The 16,901-nt window shown below is 36.1% G+C and overlaps 1 protein-coding gene across 4 annotated transcripts in view; it reads right to left on the reverse strand.

Moving 5' to 3' along the window:
* DOCK4 (dedicator of cytokinesis 4) overlaps window positions 1-16,901 on the reverse strand; it is a 255,172-nt gene that overhangs the window by 69,887 nt on the left and 168,384 nt on the right. For all 4 annotated transcript variants that reach the window (XM_074903108.1, XM_074903107.1, XM_074903110.1 and 1 more), the window contains 8 exons: window positions 14,985-15,082; window positions 14,800-14,883; window positions 14,607-14,707; window positions 13,821-13,902; window positions 12,615-12,785; window positions 11,017-11,209; window positions 3,268-3,395; window positions 1,834-1,968 (listed from right to left, as the gene is read on the reverse strand). In XM_074903108.1, coding sequence (XP_074759209.1) covers window positions 1,834-1,968; window positions 3,268-3,395; window positions 11,017-11,209; window positions 12,615-12,785; window positions 13,821-13,902; window positions 14,607-14,707; window positions 14,800-14,883; window positions 14,985-15,082 — 992 coding nt within the window. The remainder of the gene's footprint in view (window positions 1-1,833; window positions 1,969-3,267; window positions 3,396-11,016; window positions 11,210-12,614; window positions 12,786-13,820; window positions 13,903-14,606; window positions 14,708-14,799; window positions 14,884-14,984; window positions 15,083-16,901) is intronic.

Consider the following 16,901-nt stretch of genomic DNA (forward strand, 5'->3'; position numbering starts at 1 on the left):
CAAGACTCTTCACTGCAAACTGAAATGGTACCGAGGTACCAGAACTACTTGAGATGAAAGAAATAGTTCAGTCATGGCAGCACACAGCCTGATGCTGCCTGATTTTATGTTGCTGCCTTGTGCAGAAAAACAGTGACACATGGGCCTATAAGATCACACTGAGATGAGTTTGGGACTACTTGCATGCACAAGGAAGACTACATCTGATGCAAAAGTATGACAGAATTTTATCCAGTGTGCTGCCATGCTATATCTCACAAAGAATATTTTATGATACATGCAGATTGAAATAATGGTAACATACTGGAACAGACTCTACTGCTGTACTCACATTGAGTACTTTATCATACTTGTTCTACAAATAGTTCCAAGAATCTGTTTCCGTGTGTTGCCATAAGCCCATACTGCATGATATTTCTACATAAATGTATATAATTGCCTTATGCTGTGCTGTGAGTCACTTCCACATTAAGTATTCTTTGAGAGCCTGTGGTGACAATGACATGGCTTTTCAGATGCATAAAAAGAAAATTTTGCAACTTAAAAGCACTTTCAGGGTCTAATTTTTTGATGGTGTGAAGGAATTAGGCTGTCGTGGTGTTTTATGAAAACTTAATCTGCAAGCAAGTGGTTAACCTGGAAGAAACCAATAAGCTCAGAGCTTTGCTACACTAACAGTCTAATACTACAACCCTTTCTTCAGCTTAAGATTTTCTTGTGATGGCCTAATATGTCACACAGCATATATTTGTAATTTTGTAATTTAAAGAAAAAAACCCTAAACTCTTAGATGCATAGTCCTGGTGAATCACAGTGATTAAAACATGGTGTTATCTTATTACAGAGCCTGGTCAGCTTGGTAAAACACTTTGTTCTCTGTGGGATAAAGTAAAACAAACAAAAAACCCAACAACATATGTCTTCCACAGCTATTAAACACTTTTGAAATGTTTCATCTCAGAAGAAATTCTGTTTTGAAAAGCAATCATCTATTCATTAATGAAAACTGTTGCAGTGTAAAAATTAGGCAATTAATTAATTAAGTGTATAATGAGATAGTAAATCACACAGCACAGTATGTCCTCTGCACAAAATGTTACCCCTCACATCATACTGAGGTGATATCCCTTGCTACATTAGAACTGATTTGCCCTTCAAAAGCAAACTGGGAACCTTGCTGAAAACAAAGCAAAGTAACACTTCATTTTGTTTCGTCAATGCTCATCATAGGCTTTTCTGTATATGCCTGCATTTCAACCTTCTAAATTGTATGAGTTACTATACCATGTTGACCAAAAGATCATTTGTTAATATTTTAAATCCATCATCTATGCTCTATTTCATGTGATAGAAATGATGCTCAAATGTTCAGCCCAGAGAACAAAATGGCTTTCAATTAATAAATTTGGATTTGTACAAGTTGGCTGTACAAGTACAGATTCTGCAGGCAATTTTAGAGCTGTTTCATCATGTAAAAATGTATGCATTTTAGAAAGTAAAATGTTATTGATTGACACTTCCATTTTCAGGAATTCAAACATACAGAGAGTTTCAGAAAGGTATTAAATTTGTCAATAAAAGAAACACGATGAAGTAATTATTCACCTGAAACTCAAAATAAATGTTATCTTTCATATTTTTTCCTAGTCACAATTTATAAATAAATTTAATGAATAAAATTACTATTTCCATTGAAAAGGAATAAAATGAAAGAAAAGTTTTCTTTGTTTTTCACAAAATCTTAACACTGTGAAATTCAATATAAACATATCATTACAAATCTGGTAGTCCAAACAGTGACAATTGTGAAGTATTTCATCATAAGAAACTTACAGTCACATCTTGAAACTGGAGGCGCATAGCAGAGCCTGACGGTTGTGGTCGGCTGGTGATCTCCAGTATGGTCCTTAACAGAATATCTAGCAGGCTGTTTACAATAACATCAATTTCTTCCAGGACAGATTTTTCCTTAAATAATAAATAAAACATTTAATATTTTAAAATAGAAAGATGACCACAGGTGTATTTCCTTTGATGTAATTTTAGAAACAAATTAATAGTTTTATATTTGAGAAGCAAGGATTGTTCTCTAATTAAGATATTTTTTAATTCTATTGAATTTTTTTTCCCTAACAATTTTCAATTAATCACTTTGTACTGAAATACAGACGAAAGTTAAAGGGATGACTTTGAATACATATGTATTCATCAAATTAGCATTGCTCTATTTCAATTAGTGTTTAGAAGAAAGCAGTAAATAATATACGAGAACTTTCCGGGCAAGATTTTTATAGGTAACGCCCATATATTTTCTGGGGAAATTGTCAAGAGAGGCTTAAATTGCAAAAAGTAGAATTCTGTTTTCACACTTTCAAGCTATCATGAGAAACAAGCAGATGGTGCTCAACCTTCAAGACCTGCTTCAGCAGTAAGGACCAGCTACCCTGCTTCCCATCAACTGAGTAGCACAAACAAATTAGTCATTTATGTAAACCTACAGCTGCTTGTATGCAATATCAATACAAAGAAAACGAAGTGTTCACGGTCAAAAGAGACCATGAACACCTTAATTACATACATGACAACATCTGATGTAATCAGGTTGTAGATACTTTTCCTTTCTAATAATTTACATGGAAATATGCTTTCCCTGCTTCAACAACATTTTCTGTCTCCACTGCAGCAGACACCACCATCTTAATCTGAGCGATTTTACCCACAACTTAAGATGACTTTTCTTCACAAACATAAACACTTCACAGTCAAATATACACAACCAAACTAAAACCCAGCTCACACACACAGATATTCAACTTTGCTGACAGTGATGTGTAGGAGTTAATTTTTTTGGCCACAAAGTGGCCAACTTAGCAACTTACGAAAGCTTGGCAACTAACAACCAAGTGCAACACCCCTTGCAATACTCACAACAATCTATACAATCTATGCACCTATATTACCCCTGTGTGCCCTATGAGTAAGCAGCCCACAACAGAAAATGTCTCTGAGAGAAAGTGGACATTTGCTTCTGTCCAACACAACACTCAAAAAAGGTCAAAGCTTGGCAGAACTTTATACACTACAATTAAAATATTCTTGCAGGGGAAGAAAAGGCTCATGAGAAATCAAAATTCCATGTTTATGCAGAATCATTACACAGAGAACTCTTCAAAATGTTCTCGGTCAAGGTCCAGTTTGTGTCATTAAATGTCAATGAGACATATAAAGAGTTCAACACCTTGTGGATGTGACATGGTGTTTACTCACTGAGCTGTTCTTCTTGATGAGGCAAAATATGTTGCTAAGGATACGTGCACACATTATAAGGTCCTTCTGCTCTTGTAAATGCATGTGGAGGTGATGTAAAACTACCGGAAGAAGAATGTAGCGAGAATCTGGAAAAAATGAAAAATTTTATGAGTAAGAGCTTCTCACAGAATCATTTAATTAGAATACAGATGTAAAATGAGTCTTCAGCCCAAAACAGTATTTCTGATAAGCAGAAGCTTCTACTTGCTTTCACCAACATTTTTGATAAACAGAAGCTTTTACTTCATAATCATAATATCCTAAAGCAAATATCTGAAGAATAAACAATATGCTAAAAGTCATTATGTCATATCACGGACTAAGAAAAACACCACTGTGTGGAATATACTAAATATAACAGAAAATTCAAAGTATTTATTGAACTGTTATGAAAAAAAACTTAGCACGGTAATACTTGTATTCAAAATAAAGTGTAATTATGCTTTCATGTTCCCTGCCATGTGACAGGATCTGTTTGCAAGCCAAGGTCACAGCAGACTTCATCTTGATCTTATGTCATTCTACAAATGAGTTTTACTTTACAGACAAGCAGTACTTTCAGATTTCTTTCAGGATTTTCATTTTTCCAGATTCCTCACTCCTACTGAGTATGAACAACTTAGACTACTGGTGTCTACATAATATGATTTGCGTTTCCTCTATTTCATTTTCTAAACACAGCTCTTTGGTGCCATTTTCAGTCCTGAATTATCTCAATATTATGCAAGAACTTCATTAACATGCTACTTTTTCTTACTTCTTTCTCTTAGAATTAAAGACAATGTTAAATGGGAAGAGCCCTAATACTTACACTTGTGATAACACATTAAACACCTATTTACAACTTGATAAACGGAATGGGTGTTACCTGTTTTCATTTTGTTGTTGTCTTTATATCGTTTCCAAAATTGAGAAATGAGGTTCTCATAGAGCTGTACTTGAATCATTTCCTCTATTAAAATTTTAATGATGATTTATGATACGTTATCTAAATATATTAATCTACTCAGTTCCTTTCTTCATTAATGTAATTGTTTCCTAAAAATTGAGTTTATCTAGCTGGAAAATTTCTCCTTTAAAATAATTTTGCCAACCAGTTATTGTTCGTGAACTAGACTTTCTAGAAAAACCTTTCCCTTCAAATATTCAATCTATTTTTACCACAAGAGACAAAAAAGACAGATTTATTCTGAGATTTTATTTGTTGAGTGCTTCTTTCTCTTCCTAAAATACAGCACTAATCCTGTTTCTCTCTATTATTCCCTTGTTTTCATTGCCTAGATATCTGTATAACACAATACAGATCATATGGGCAAGTTGATTTGTACACACTATTTAAGTATATTCTTGTTTTCGAAAAAAAGCCTGTCTGCTCTTTTTAAATGGGTGTTTCATAGTTGTTATTTATTCAGGTGTTCTGGTATGTCTTCCTACTGAAGAAAAATATAAACAAAGACTGTATGGCAATAAGCAAAAGGTCATCAATTAATCTAAATCCAGTGGTACTGAAATCCAATGCTGGGAAACAGGTTGCCTCTATCCAGTGATTGCTTACTCCCACAAATGCCTCAGGAGGTTTTCATCAGGACTGGCCTGGAAGTTCGTATCTGCTTGTAGCACTGCAGTTGGGCAGAAGCATCTCAACCAAACCAACAAAACATTTTATTTTTGGTCTACCTAGAAAACAGAAGCTCAGCAAAGTGTTGCCTCAGGTAGTCTATGTCAGGCATGCACAACTGCCACTGACACATCCACTGCAAGATCTACAGGGTCAAAAGGAAAGCGGGCAGGATGACGGCTAATGTGAAGCCCTGTGGTTAGGAAAGGGCCAACTTCTGATCGCCACCACTAAATCTGCTTATGGATTATTGATAAAAGACAGAGCTAATGCCTTCAGATGAAGCAAAAAAGCAGTACTCTGCATGCCAATCAAAAAAGACCTAACCTCTAGATTACAGGGGATGGCTCCTTTTCTCTGCTTTTCGCTAGGCCTTACATGTATTGAATTCTTGACTATCTGGTAACTCATCTTCAGGAGAAGAGATGAAGGGTTCACTGTGTAAACCAGCCTGTGGTACTGCAGCTGGGTTACTCTCCTGGCAGGCAGGTGATGGGAAGCTGAATCCAGGCTGACAGAGCACTGAATCTGGTCTTCCATTCCCAGGCAGCATCTCAAATCACTGCTCAACTCCACAACTGTCACAGAGTAGATACAGTAGCTCTTTCACACATGACAGGTGTGAGCCTTATCCTTTGGTCCATAGTCCTCTGAGGAGAGCAGGTTCTCTCTTGCAACTACAACTCAAATCCCTCAGTCCAGAAGGTGAGGAGAAAACAGGAGCATCCCTGTGCCAAGTGTTTCTTCTTGGTTAACTCTAGGCAGCTTCCTGATGAGCACACAGAGGATTTGGTACCTTTTCTGAGGTGCCCACTACTCTGTGCACTGCTTACATGTCAGCGCAGCATTATGAACTCCATTTTGAAGACTGGAGAATCTATATAGCGTAGCAACACCTGCCTTGTAAAAAGCCAACTCTTACATACGATATGGCCTGAAGCATCTCAGGCAAAAGTGAGCATCCTCATTCAATTATTTCAAGTATCCCATTTTTGCAAAAGCTCCATAAAATTATCAGGAACTTTGTTTTACCAAGACCAAACAGATTAGCAAAAAGCATCTTACAATGACTTGCAACTATACATTAGAGGAAACAGTGCCAGTTACTGAATTAACTACCACATTTAACATAGCTTTAGATACAATCCTTGTAAGCCTATAATCTAAATACCTCCCTCTGTCTTGACTTGTTTAGGTGGAGCTATGTAGTGGTATTGCAGAAAAGGAAAGCTGGCGTATTCACCTCTGAGTCAAATCAAGTACTATGTGAAAAAGTCTGGAGAATGTAATGTACAACATTTGTCTCAGGTTATTCTTTTTCTTAAAGATTGTCAGCTGCAATGCCAGCCACTGTAGAGAGAAAAATTAATGAGCACAAGGAATGGTACAATAATCAGAACCCTTATCCATCAGTCACTGTCCTAATTTTTCTTCTGTGCAGGAAGCCAAATTAGCTGACTGTTTAAAATGCTAATACTTGCCCTTTACAAATATTATACAGAAAGAGAGGAAAAAAAATCATGACATACAGCTTTTCAAGTACATTCTTGGCATAATTAGAAAGAGACTAACTCTGGGCAATTATTGTGACTTTCCTATGCAAGCTACATTAATTTTTAATATTCAACCCACAGCACAACTTTCCCCCTCTCTTTTCAGTTAGTGGTAAAGCACCTGCACAGACATAGAAAATTTTATTTATTCTAGTTTAATTTAAAGATTAATTTCAGAAAGATCATATTCATTTCAGTGACTGTATCTGAACAGATGGTAAAAACTTCAGTCTGCTTGGAAAAAGAATTAGTGTAATTAAACATTTTAAACAAAACCAGCATTCTCCTTGAACTGTGAGAAGCAAGGAAACTGCTCTTGGTTTTGACAGTTTTACATGGACATATTCAGTTTACACCTCCTTGTTTGGAAGAACCACTGGACTTGAGAGTGGTAGGAGAAGAAAATGCTTAAGCCAACAAACTTATCACTGCAGTTCCAAACCCAAACATATATGCCTGTGACTGCAGGGACATGTCACTGCTTTCAGAACAGGCTGTTTTGAAACTTTTATGAGGAACAGTTTTCAGTTGAAAGAAAAAAATTGCCTGTAGTGCAGAAGGAAAACATGGGTATGACTGAGAAAGTCCTCTCTTGGCCTAAGAAAGAGCCACATATGTAAAGCATCATTTGCAAATCTTTTACAAAATATTTTCTGCACGCCACTACAAAGGTATTAATAAAGATTGAATTTTTGTATGGCAATGTATGCAAATACATACATCCTCTCACAGGTGTGTATAGAAACACACATACGCAAACAACTCCAAAGAATAGTATATTGCTGTGGAAGACTAATTAAGAAAGACTAAATAATCTAAAAAAGATCCTGGAATACTTAAAAGCAGTACTATGGATCAATGTGTAAAACCTTTATGTTTTCGAAAAGTTGACTTGTTTTTTTTCTAAATCTCTGTTAATATGTAAAGTTGAATGTCTTTTTAACTACATTTAACTCTATTTGTTTTAAACAGTCTGTCTCACTAAAAGGAAAAGTCCCACCCAGCTACTCTTGAAAAGAAGTCCAAATCCTCATATTTGGGGAAAAAACAAAATTTCTTGCCTTGTAAGAACATTGTCCATGTGGTAAAGAGCTGTACCACTGATTATAACTGGGCTAAAATACATGGCTTATCAATATGGGATTTTCTTCTTTTAGGACTTATCTACTAATGTAAACTCTTTTCTGGTAATTGACATGTTTGATGGGTGGTGATTCCAAGAAAACTCATTCTCTTTAGAGGAAGAAACCCCGTTGTTCTACTTGCACACCTCACGTTTTCATAGCTATTGAATTTGCAAGCTCACATTAGTGCCCTTAGAGAAAAAAAAAAAAAACGGTGTTCTGGTAATTCCTGTTTAACCATGTCAAGAAGGGCATGGTTCAAGATGCGTTTCTCTGTTATCTGCCATAACTCTTCCCATAAAAATAGATATAACTCTTTCCCAAAGCAAGCTATAACAATATTTAATGCAAAAAAGACAACAAACAAGTACTAGACTACTCATGTATCAGAAATGACAAAAGTATAAAATTTTCTGGGTACAGGCATGTCCTGGTTCAGCTAGGATAGGGTTAAGTTTCCCCAGCAGAGAGGGGGAAGGGATCTCCAGCCGGGTTATTCATACCATGCTGATGTCAGGTCCGCACAGGAAGCTTTTCCGTTGTGGCTTTGGTCACAGGGAGCATTGCGAGCGAGCTGTCTGTAACCATGGCGGTATTTCTCTGTATATCTTTTGTCTTGTTCACTGTTACTGCTGTTTATTGTTGTTATCATTGCTACTGTTGTTGTTCAGATTGCTTATTACACTGTTGTATTAAATTTCTTCTTATTTTAACCCGGGGTTTGTGCCCTACTTGTGTCCGAGGGTGGGGGAGGGACAATGGCAATGTGGTCTCTGGTCCCGGCAAGGCTTAAAACCATCACAAGGCATATGTAGGTCATCAATCAATTTGACCATTCTAGAAATATTAACAGGGATGTGTCCAAAGAGTTACACCCAAAATACCAGGAGACTGGAAGAAAGGCCAAGAGGAACAAAAATACTCATAGCCTTTATCAGCAGGAAAACTGTCATCTGTTTCTTTTTAGACACCCAGTGTAATTTTCTACAAAGATGCAGAAGTAAATATGGAAAAATAGAAGTAAAGTAAGGCCTTAACACCCACTAACTTTCCACAGGAGCTAGCAAGATAACTGCTGTTGACAGCTTCTAACATCTCTGTAGTCGTTACATATAGGAAGAGCTTAAATTTAAAATCATTGAAATAGAAAAAGGTTCTAAGCAATCTATATCAAAGCCTCAATTCAGAACCATTTCAGACATCCTATCCACATGTGATGTGCAAATATAATATATTACCCGCATTCTCTAGAGAGGCAGGCAGAGACTAAATGCATCAAATACATTTGAAATTGTACTAAACATCTGTGCCCGGGCAACTTCAATCAACCCCTGTATGTCGGACGTTTCTGTTTTCAACAAGATACAAAAAATATCTCCCAATTTTAGTGAAAGCACAGCTTTAGTGTCAGTTGATTTCTGCAGTGGTGGGAACTAATGTGTTGATTGCTCAGGCCCTTGCAGCACAAAATGTGTAAAACTCCCATGCTAAACTACTCCCGTCTGTTTCCAAGCAAGCTCCAGATAAAAGAAAATGTTATCTAAGACTTGCCCTCCTCATTTTTAGATGTTTGAATAATTATTTCCTGTGTTCCATCTAGTTCCAATGTGTTAGCTAGCACCACAGCTTCCAGCATTCATCATCTTCATCTGGGAGACAGAAATCAGTAATTTTCACAGGATGTACAGTTTACTCTGCACATTAACATAGTCTAGTGCATTACTTATTTTCTCAAGAGGATTTTAAAAGGACTTCCTTCTAGGGACTGACTGAGGAAAAGTCTAACTTACATTTTTCTGGTTTAAAGAGATAAAACATTAAGGGCAAAGAGACTAAGATGCTGATCTCCACAAGACCCTTCAACTTCACGATGACTGAAACTATAGCGTATAAGTGATTGCCTGAGCTTCCTGTCATGGACACTGGGAGCTTATATTACTGCCCAATGTCTTTCACATCAGTATTCCTGTGCTCTAAGAAATTTGTTATTCTATCTGTGTATGAATTGCACTCCCTGTAAAATTTTACATGTAATTTTCATTGCTTTTATAACCAAACCAACTCATATGACTTCTAATAATGAAACTGGACTTGAATAAAAACCCTAACACTTTTACAAAAGCAAACAACAAAAACGGTCATATAGCTGAAAGTAGATTTACAGTACCAAGAAAGTCCCCAAGAGCATTACGTGGCGTTAAATAACTCTCTTTAATCACATTCATTCATTTGGATCTTCTGGTTAGGCTGTCCTAACCGAGATAACGGGAGGAAAATGGAAATTATGCTACCTGGTCCCCAAGCAGTTTGGAAAATGAAAATCGTTAAGTTAGAGCATCCTTAAGATTGCTCTATGAACATATCACCATTTACCCAGAGTATCAAAGGTCTGATCAATCAGCTGTAGGGAGAGCTAACTGTTCTGGAAGGGACCACTGTGGAGGCTCACAAGGGAAAGGGTAAGCTGTTTTTGTAATCAGAATGAAGCTAAGCAGGCAGGATTCAATACTTATCTATTTCTTTGAGCTCATCCTTTTAAAGCACAATCACTGACAGCATTTAAAAAAAAATGTTCTAAGATCTCTTCCTGTATTTTGCAGCATCCCAAAATATTTATGCATATTCTGGTAGTTTTTGCAGCGCCTTCATCATTGCAATGTGTTTATCCTGCATGTCTTAGATAGTAAAAGTTACAGTTTCTACTGAACTCCATCAGCCAATACCCAAACAGCTCTCAAGAGAGCTTTTGGTGAGTAACTTAACACTTAAGAGAATTCTTCAAATCTCTTGTATTTTAACTTATTTCAAAATTAGTTCATCTCAAATTTAATACTTGGTCACTTCTATGGTTTTCACTTAGAACAAAAAAAACAAATGTCAGACTCAACATAATACAGCACTTTTTTCTTCCACACAGCAAATAACTATGCTGTTATATACTTTATGCACCAAGTATCACTCGCATTCATGTAGCCTTTTTATGCTACGCTAAGAAATGGAGGTTTAAAAGTGCTGAACTAGCAAGAGTTACACAAATAAGTCTTAATGGATAAGTGACAATCTGCTTGCTGAACTGCCCCCAGAGGAGAAAAAGAGGGAAAAACCTAACTTAGTCAATCTTTTTCCTTTATAATTACTTAAAAAGTATAAGGCAAACTTCCTTCACAGACATACTGCCAGCAGTAGATCAAAACAAAACTATATTTTAAGAGTCTTTGTCTCTAAAAAACAAACCACTAATTTTAACCAACTGTATTCTTGTAAATGAGCAGCTTGTACAGAGCAGTGCTTCAAGAATTGTTCTTCTGGAAGCACTACTCAGAGCAACACTGTTCCCTTCAGCATCTGCTGGCCTGTGCACCAAGCACACAGTTTGAGTTCCTTATCTGCAAGCAGCCCAGGGTAATCTTACCAGGGTTGGTGTACAGGTGACTCTCTACAGTCTTCCCAATACTCTGCAGTTTAACAGCTTGAAGGGACTCATCACCGTGCATGACTGTTGGCAAGCTGCCCAGAGCATCGTGAACCAAATTTGCCACTTCTCTTACATCAAAGAGCTTCAGAAGTTCAGAGTACACCGATGGGAATGAGCTGAGAAACACAGCCTAGAGAAAAAGGGCAAAAATGGACAGTCAGATATTGCAGTATAACTTTGACATTTATAGAATTTAAATAACTACAGAAATTTATGTAACTGTAGAAAAATGCCCGGTTTTACATTTCAAGCGTAGTTAGTAGCTTTAAAAATGGTCATATTTGCAGAAGAAATATCCTCACATTCCTTAATGGGCTTACACTTGTGACTATTTTCCTTTATGCATTATCTAAGGACTGTTCATTTCACCCAGGACAAAGAGAAAGTAAAAAGTTCAAATTAGAAGAAAAATATACTTTACGAATTCTTTAAGATCTATGTGTGAGAGGAAATTTTTAAAAGGGTAACAGAAGCTAGCTGATAGCAGAACAAAAAGATTTGAGTGGAGGTTTTTTGGTTTGCTTTCCATTTTTCAAATAATGAATATTTTTATTTTGGAGTGAGACACCATTGGCATTCTTGGTTCACTTCAACAATCCTAAAATTGGGTTAGAAATTCATTGGTGGGTATAATGAATATGGAAACAAACACTGTAAAAGAAAGGAGGGCAATGCCAGAGAAAGGAAGCTAGAACTGACATTCCCTGTTTCCTCTCCAAATCCTGCTGATTGAGAAAAGCTGCTCATACCTCAGATCTTCTTCATACTGGTGTCAGAACAGATGACATACAAGGTTAAAGATACTAAAGAATGCCAAATGTGGTTGTTTATATCATTTTGCTATTATCTTTTCACTCCACCTGCCTACATGATATGAGATGGAAGAACCACCTCTCTGCTATGTTCTCTCTGATTTACCATTTTCTTGGAAGAAAAATTTTCTACAGTTTCAGAAACTAATAATTCTTAACAGGTCTTAAACACCTTTGGTTACGGAAACAGGAGAAGAGGATGATATAACTATGAGCTGTACAAGTTGGTACATCTATGGCACTTAATGTAGAGAACTGTCTCCTGTGTTTTGCCTCTGCTTTAGCACTAATCAATTTCTGTAGTCTCAACTGAAATAAAGAAATTAGCTGAGTATTAAAACATGTATTTCATCAAGACTTTTGATTTCTGTAACGCAAGAAAACTCTGATAGTCTTTTGTATGGCTCAAATTCTTCAGTTCCAATGTGGTTAAACTAAGCTGTAAAATGCACAGAACAGAGAAATTACTTTGTATCCAGTAATATAATAATTATATTTCAAAATTAAATATTAGATTTCACATTATCTATGCCAAACATATGTAGAAACTGCTGGTATGAAAATTTCACACTATAGGACAAAAGAGATGAGGATGACCTGAAAATGCCATTTTGCTCTAGCAAAAACATATTTTCTTTCCTGGGAATATAGGTAAGGACATGCATACATTTTCTATATTGGACATGGAAGATGGCAGTAAGCAAGGCATGCTTGAAAACTTACTTGTAGTTGGGATAAAGCACTAGCTCCTTTGCTCTCTTGGGAAAGGAAGAAGCGTACTGACATAAGAAGCTCTTGAATACAGCAGCGAAATTCCTCCTCATTTTGTCCACCAGTGGCAATAGAGAATAACCTTCGAGACTGAACTATATATTTAAAGATATATTCCTGTGCCTACAAAAGGTAAAATCAGATATAACTCATAAAAATGAACTAATTCATCGTTAATAGAACATACGCAATGATTCTATCACTCAAATAGTTATAAGGGTCTGAAACAGGACACCATTATTTAATTTTGGCAAATCTTTCTATTAAAACACTAACAACATTTCAAAAGCATGTACTACGAAGTGCTCTTCCCTTGACTTTCATAATCTCTACAAACCAGGGAACATTTGCTTTTTTAACAAATGGAAAACTGAAAAACCTCAACACTGCCCCTGTTCCCCCATCTCTTGTATGTCTTTGGCTACAGAAACATGTATTGCATAAACTTTTTAACTGTTCTTGGAAGTTCTCTGACTGTTAAAAGTTGCTTTTCTGTCAACTGTCAAACAGATAATACATCCAAAAAAATGTAAAAGCTAAATTAAGTTGCAAAACTGTTGGAATGTAAATTAAAAATACAGCCCTTTCTTATTAGCAAGACACCTAAGTTAACAGGAGCACAGAAAAGCACAGAAGGGTACCATGTTAATATTTTATTTCCAGAGTGTAGCACCTGTCCCAAATGTGATTACTGTGTTGTACAACTCAGCCTGACTCCATGTTGTGCTCTGTTGATGGTACAAAACGGGGCAACAAGAGCAACCAAAACCACCACTATCAGTAGAATTCCCTGATGTCAGGATTGAACCATTAAGTCAGCATGCATGCCTGCCATTTAGATTCATTTATGTGACAGATGTTAATACCACCGATGCAATCTATATTTGACTTCTTAGATCTAACTCCTACTCATTTATATCCTCATTCAGTAAGGAGCATAGAGCTCCAGAGACTCGTGGTAGTAAGCTGTATTGAGCAACTCAGTGACAGAAGAGAATGATGAATAAACTGACTGCACTGAAAAGTCTGCAGCTCCACAGAATTAGTACCACCATTCCATCACTTATACATACTCTGCTTCATTTCCTAAGTTAAACCTATTGGTACTGTATGAATATATCATTCAAATATATAATCACCTTCAATGACTTTTATTACCTTTAGTACTTCCTGTATGTGCTCATGCAGCTCCACTTCAGTGACTCGATCAATGTGCCACTTCAGTACTTTTATAAGATCTCTAGAATAGCACATCAGAAAGTATTATAACACAGAAGTGGGAGAGGGTTAACTTTGCACATAAAATACAAACCAATAGCTGTCATATGAGAAACACTGACAAAATAAAAAATATATGACTAGATTTCACTAATCACTAAAGGCTCAATACTACACTTAGTTTTCAGTCTCCTGAAAGCCACCTAACAGGTCGCTGATGAAAAGAAAATAATACCAGCATTACATAGGCAGCAGAATGATTCTGACAGGGACATACAAGCTCAGTTAAGCCATAAGAGTCCCTGCCAGCATGGACTACCTCATGCATCGGTTTGCAGTCTCATTAAAAGGCACTGGTTTTAATGAAAGTAGGCAGTAAGTAAATAGAGAGTACAGTAGAATAAGTGACAGTGCACTGTTCTACACAGACAGTGAACACAGCTGCAGCTGGATGATGTTAAGGCTCCTTTTTTTCAAAGTAACTCAAATAAAGAAATCCACTGAAGAAAAAGATTTAAAAAGGAAGACAGTGTTAGAGCATTAGCGAGTAACCTTTCTGGTAACTTAAAGTTGTTTTACTATTTTTTAATGGCCTAAATCTGAGCATTCATACAAGCATTGTGTTTTATTTTTAATCATACTATTTAGTTTAATCTATGATTGACTCTGCTTCATTGACCAATAAATGTCAGTATACAAATCAGATAGAAAAAGTACAGACTTCACCTGTATGCAAGTGCTCCTGCAAAATGACTTTCAATGTAAGTGTCCATTACTGGCTTAAAGTGGTGAAACTTGCTGTCCTGCAGCAAATTTATTATATGAACCTAAACGTGAGGAAAAAAGAAAAAAAAAAAAGCTTTTCTTTTTCTACTTGGTTCTTGAACAGTGTTAAGCATTATCACAAAATGAAACTTACCAAACAATCAAATACTTTTGATCCATATTTTTGAGAGTTTTCGTCTAAAATCCCAAATAAAGTGTCCAGTGTATCTTGAAGAAACTGGAGAGAATAAGAGACAACTTGTTATTAAATAGGTATTTTTGTGAGACGCAAATACATTATTTCCGACATATTATCTAAAAGGATAGAAAGATATATACCTTCACTATTTCTGAACCATCAATTTCTTTTAATTTTGAGAGGCACCCTGCAATTTTGTCTGGGTGGGTTCTCCATTTCAGAAGGTCAAGCATATCTCCTGCAAAAACAAAATGCAAGATTAAAGTTGGAAGCAAATCAGCATTTCAGACTTTAAATTCTACTATTACAGTCCACTCAGCAAAACTTGGCATCATTAAACCAAAAGAAAACATCTCAAGATTTGCTATAATATGATCTGCCCAACAATAAATTTTCATTCCATCCTGTAACTGCTCCACCGGTAGAAACGTAAGAATATGGTACTGGGTCACTAAAATCATTCTCCTGTGGCAAATGTATCATGCAATCTTGTTCAGATTTTTTTTTGTAAACTTTGTCAACTACCATCTTAAGAAAAGCAGCTATTTTGCTGTCTCTTGTCCCACTGAAGGATGCCTTCCAGAGTTGTCCTCTGACAGCTAAAAATAGTCTCCTAAGTACTAGCTTGAATATATTTAAAATACTCATCTTTCTATGTCTTTTTAGAGAACAAACACAATAACTCTAAGGTGCTGATTTAATAAAAGCAGCACAATGTCTTCTGGAAAATAAACTCTTCTGAGCTAAAACATACCTGAGTGTCCATACTTCCTCCAGTTTTAATTCATTTGCCTTCAGCTTTCTGGACCAAAATGGTAACTACATTACAGATGAGATTACATCATTGTTTTCTATATCATTAGCAAGCTCGTATGTCTGATGTAAACACCTGACATATATGTTCTAGAATTCGGCAGGTTTTTTAGATACATCATATTGGTGACACAAATAAGTCTTTCTCCTGTTTAACACTGTTCAGCTCCCTGGCTACAGCAGAATGCCCAGGAGTCTTCATTAGGGTATGATCCTGCCTTTAGTAGCATTAGATTTGATTTAATTTCTACTCTTTCTGATTAATTATTTAAATCAAAGTTACCTTGCTTTGCCTGTATCATATTTTGATTTTTGTCCCTCTCAACTGATGAGCCCTTTGAACTACATATTAGCAGCAAATTTCATTTTAATAGGCTCACCAGTGTCTCAGATTTTAGTGAAGTAAATCCTATCCCCACCTCCTTCCAGCCCTTTAAAAAAGGAAATCAATCCCAGGCCTAATTCTTCAGATCTAGTAGTATTTTCCTTCCACTCAGGAAGGAAATTCCTTCCACTACAGTGCGACCTGCTAGGTCCCTTTTAGTCTTTATTTACCAGGTTTAAAATTCTTACTCTAATCTGTATCTTTTCTAATTTCCCATGTGGTGTGTTACTGAAGTCCAGATGGTTTAGATCTGCTACACTTCCTCTGAAGAATAATAATAAAAAAGACTTTTGAAAAGAAAGATTAGTAAGTTTATTCTGGCATGATATGCCTTTGATAAACTCATCTTACAGCACATCCCATTTAACTACATGTCCATTTTTTCATTTATGATTTCTTCCAAATATTTGCACAAAATTCATCAGAGGGTGATGGCCCAGTTAACATATTTGCTCTTCCACCTGTCTTAAATGTAAGTTATTATATTTATTACTCTTCAGTGATGTGTTACTGCTTTCAGCTTCAGAGATGTACTTAAAAAAATAACCTTGCTATGAGATTGGGAATTTCATGTCCCATGCCATTCAATATCCTAAAACAGAGTTTTGCAAACTTGCTTTTCAGCAGTTTTCATTTGATCCTGACCCTTGTTGAACTCTTGATACGTTACTACTGTTATTTTTCTCCCTTCTGCTGCAGATGCTCTGCTTACTCATCACATTTTCTGCTCGTGACTCACTTGCTCAGGTCTGCAGCACTCCTTTCAAGTTCTATTCAGTAAAAGTTCCACACAAATTTGAACCATTGAACTAAATAAATCCCAAAGCTCCTTTACATTCAAGTTTACTACTTTCACGTT

This window comes from Athene noctua, chromosome 3 (genome assembly GCF_965140245.1).
Source record: "Athene noctua chromosome 3, bAthNoc1.hap1.1, whole genome shotgun sequence".
Classification (NCBI taxonomy): Eukaryota; Metazoa; Chordata; class Aves; order Strigiformes; family Strigidae; genus Athene; species Athene noctua.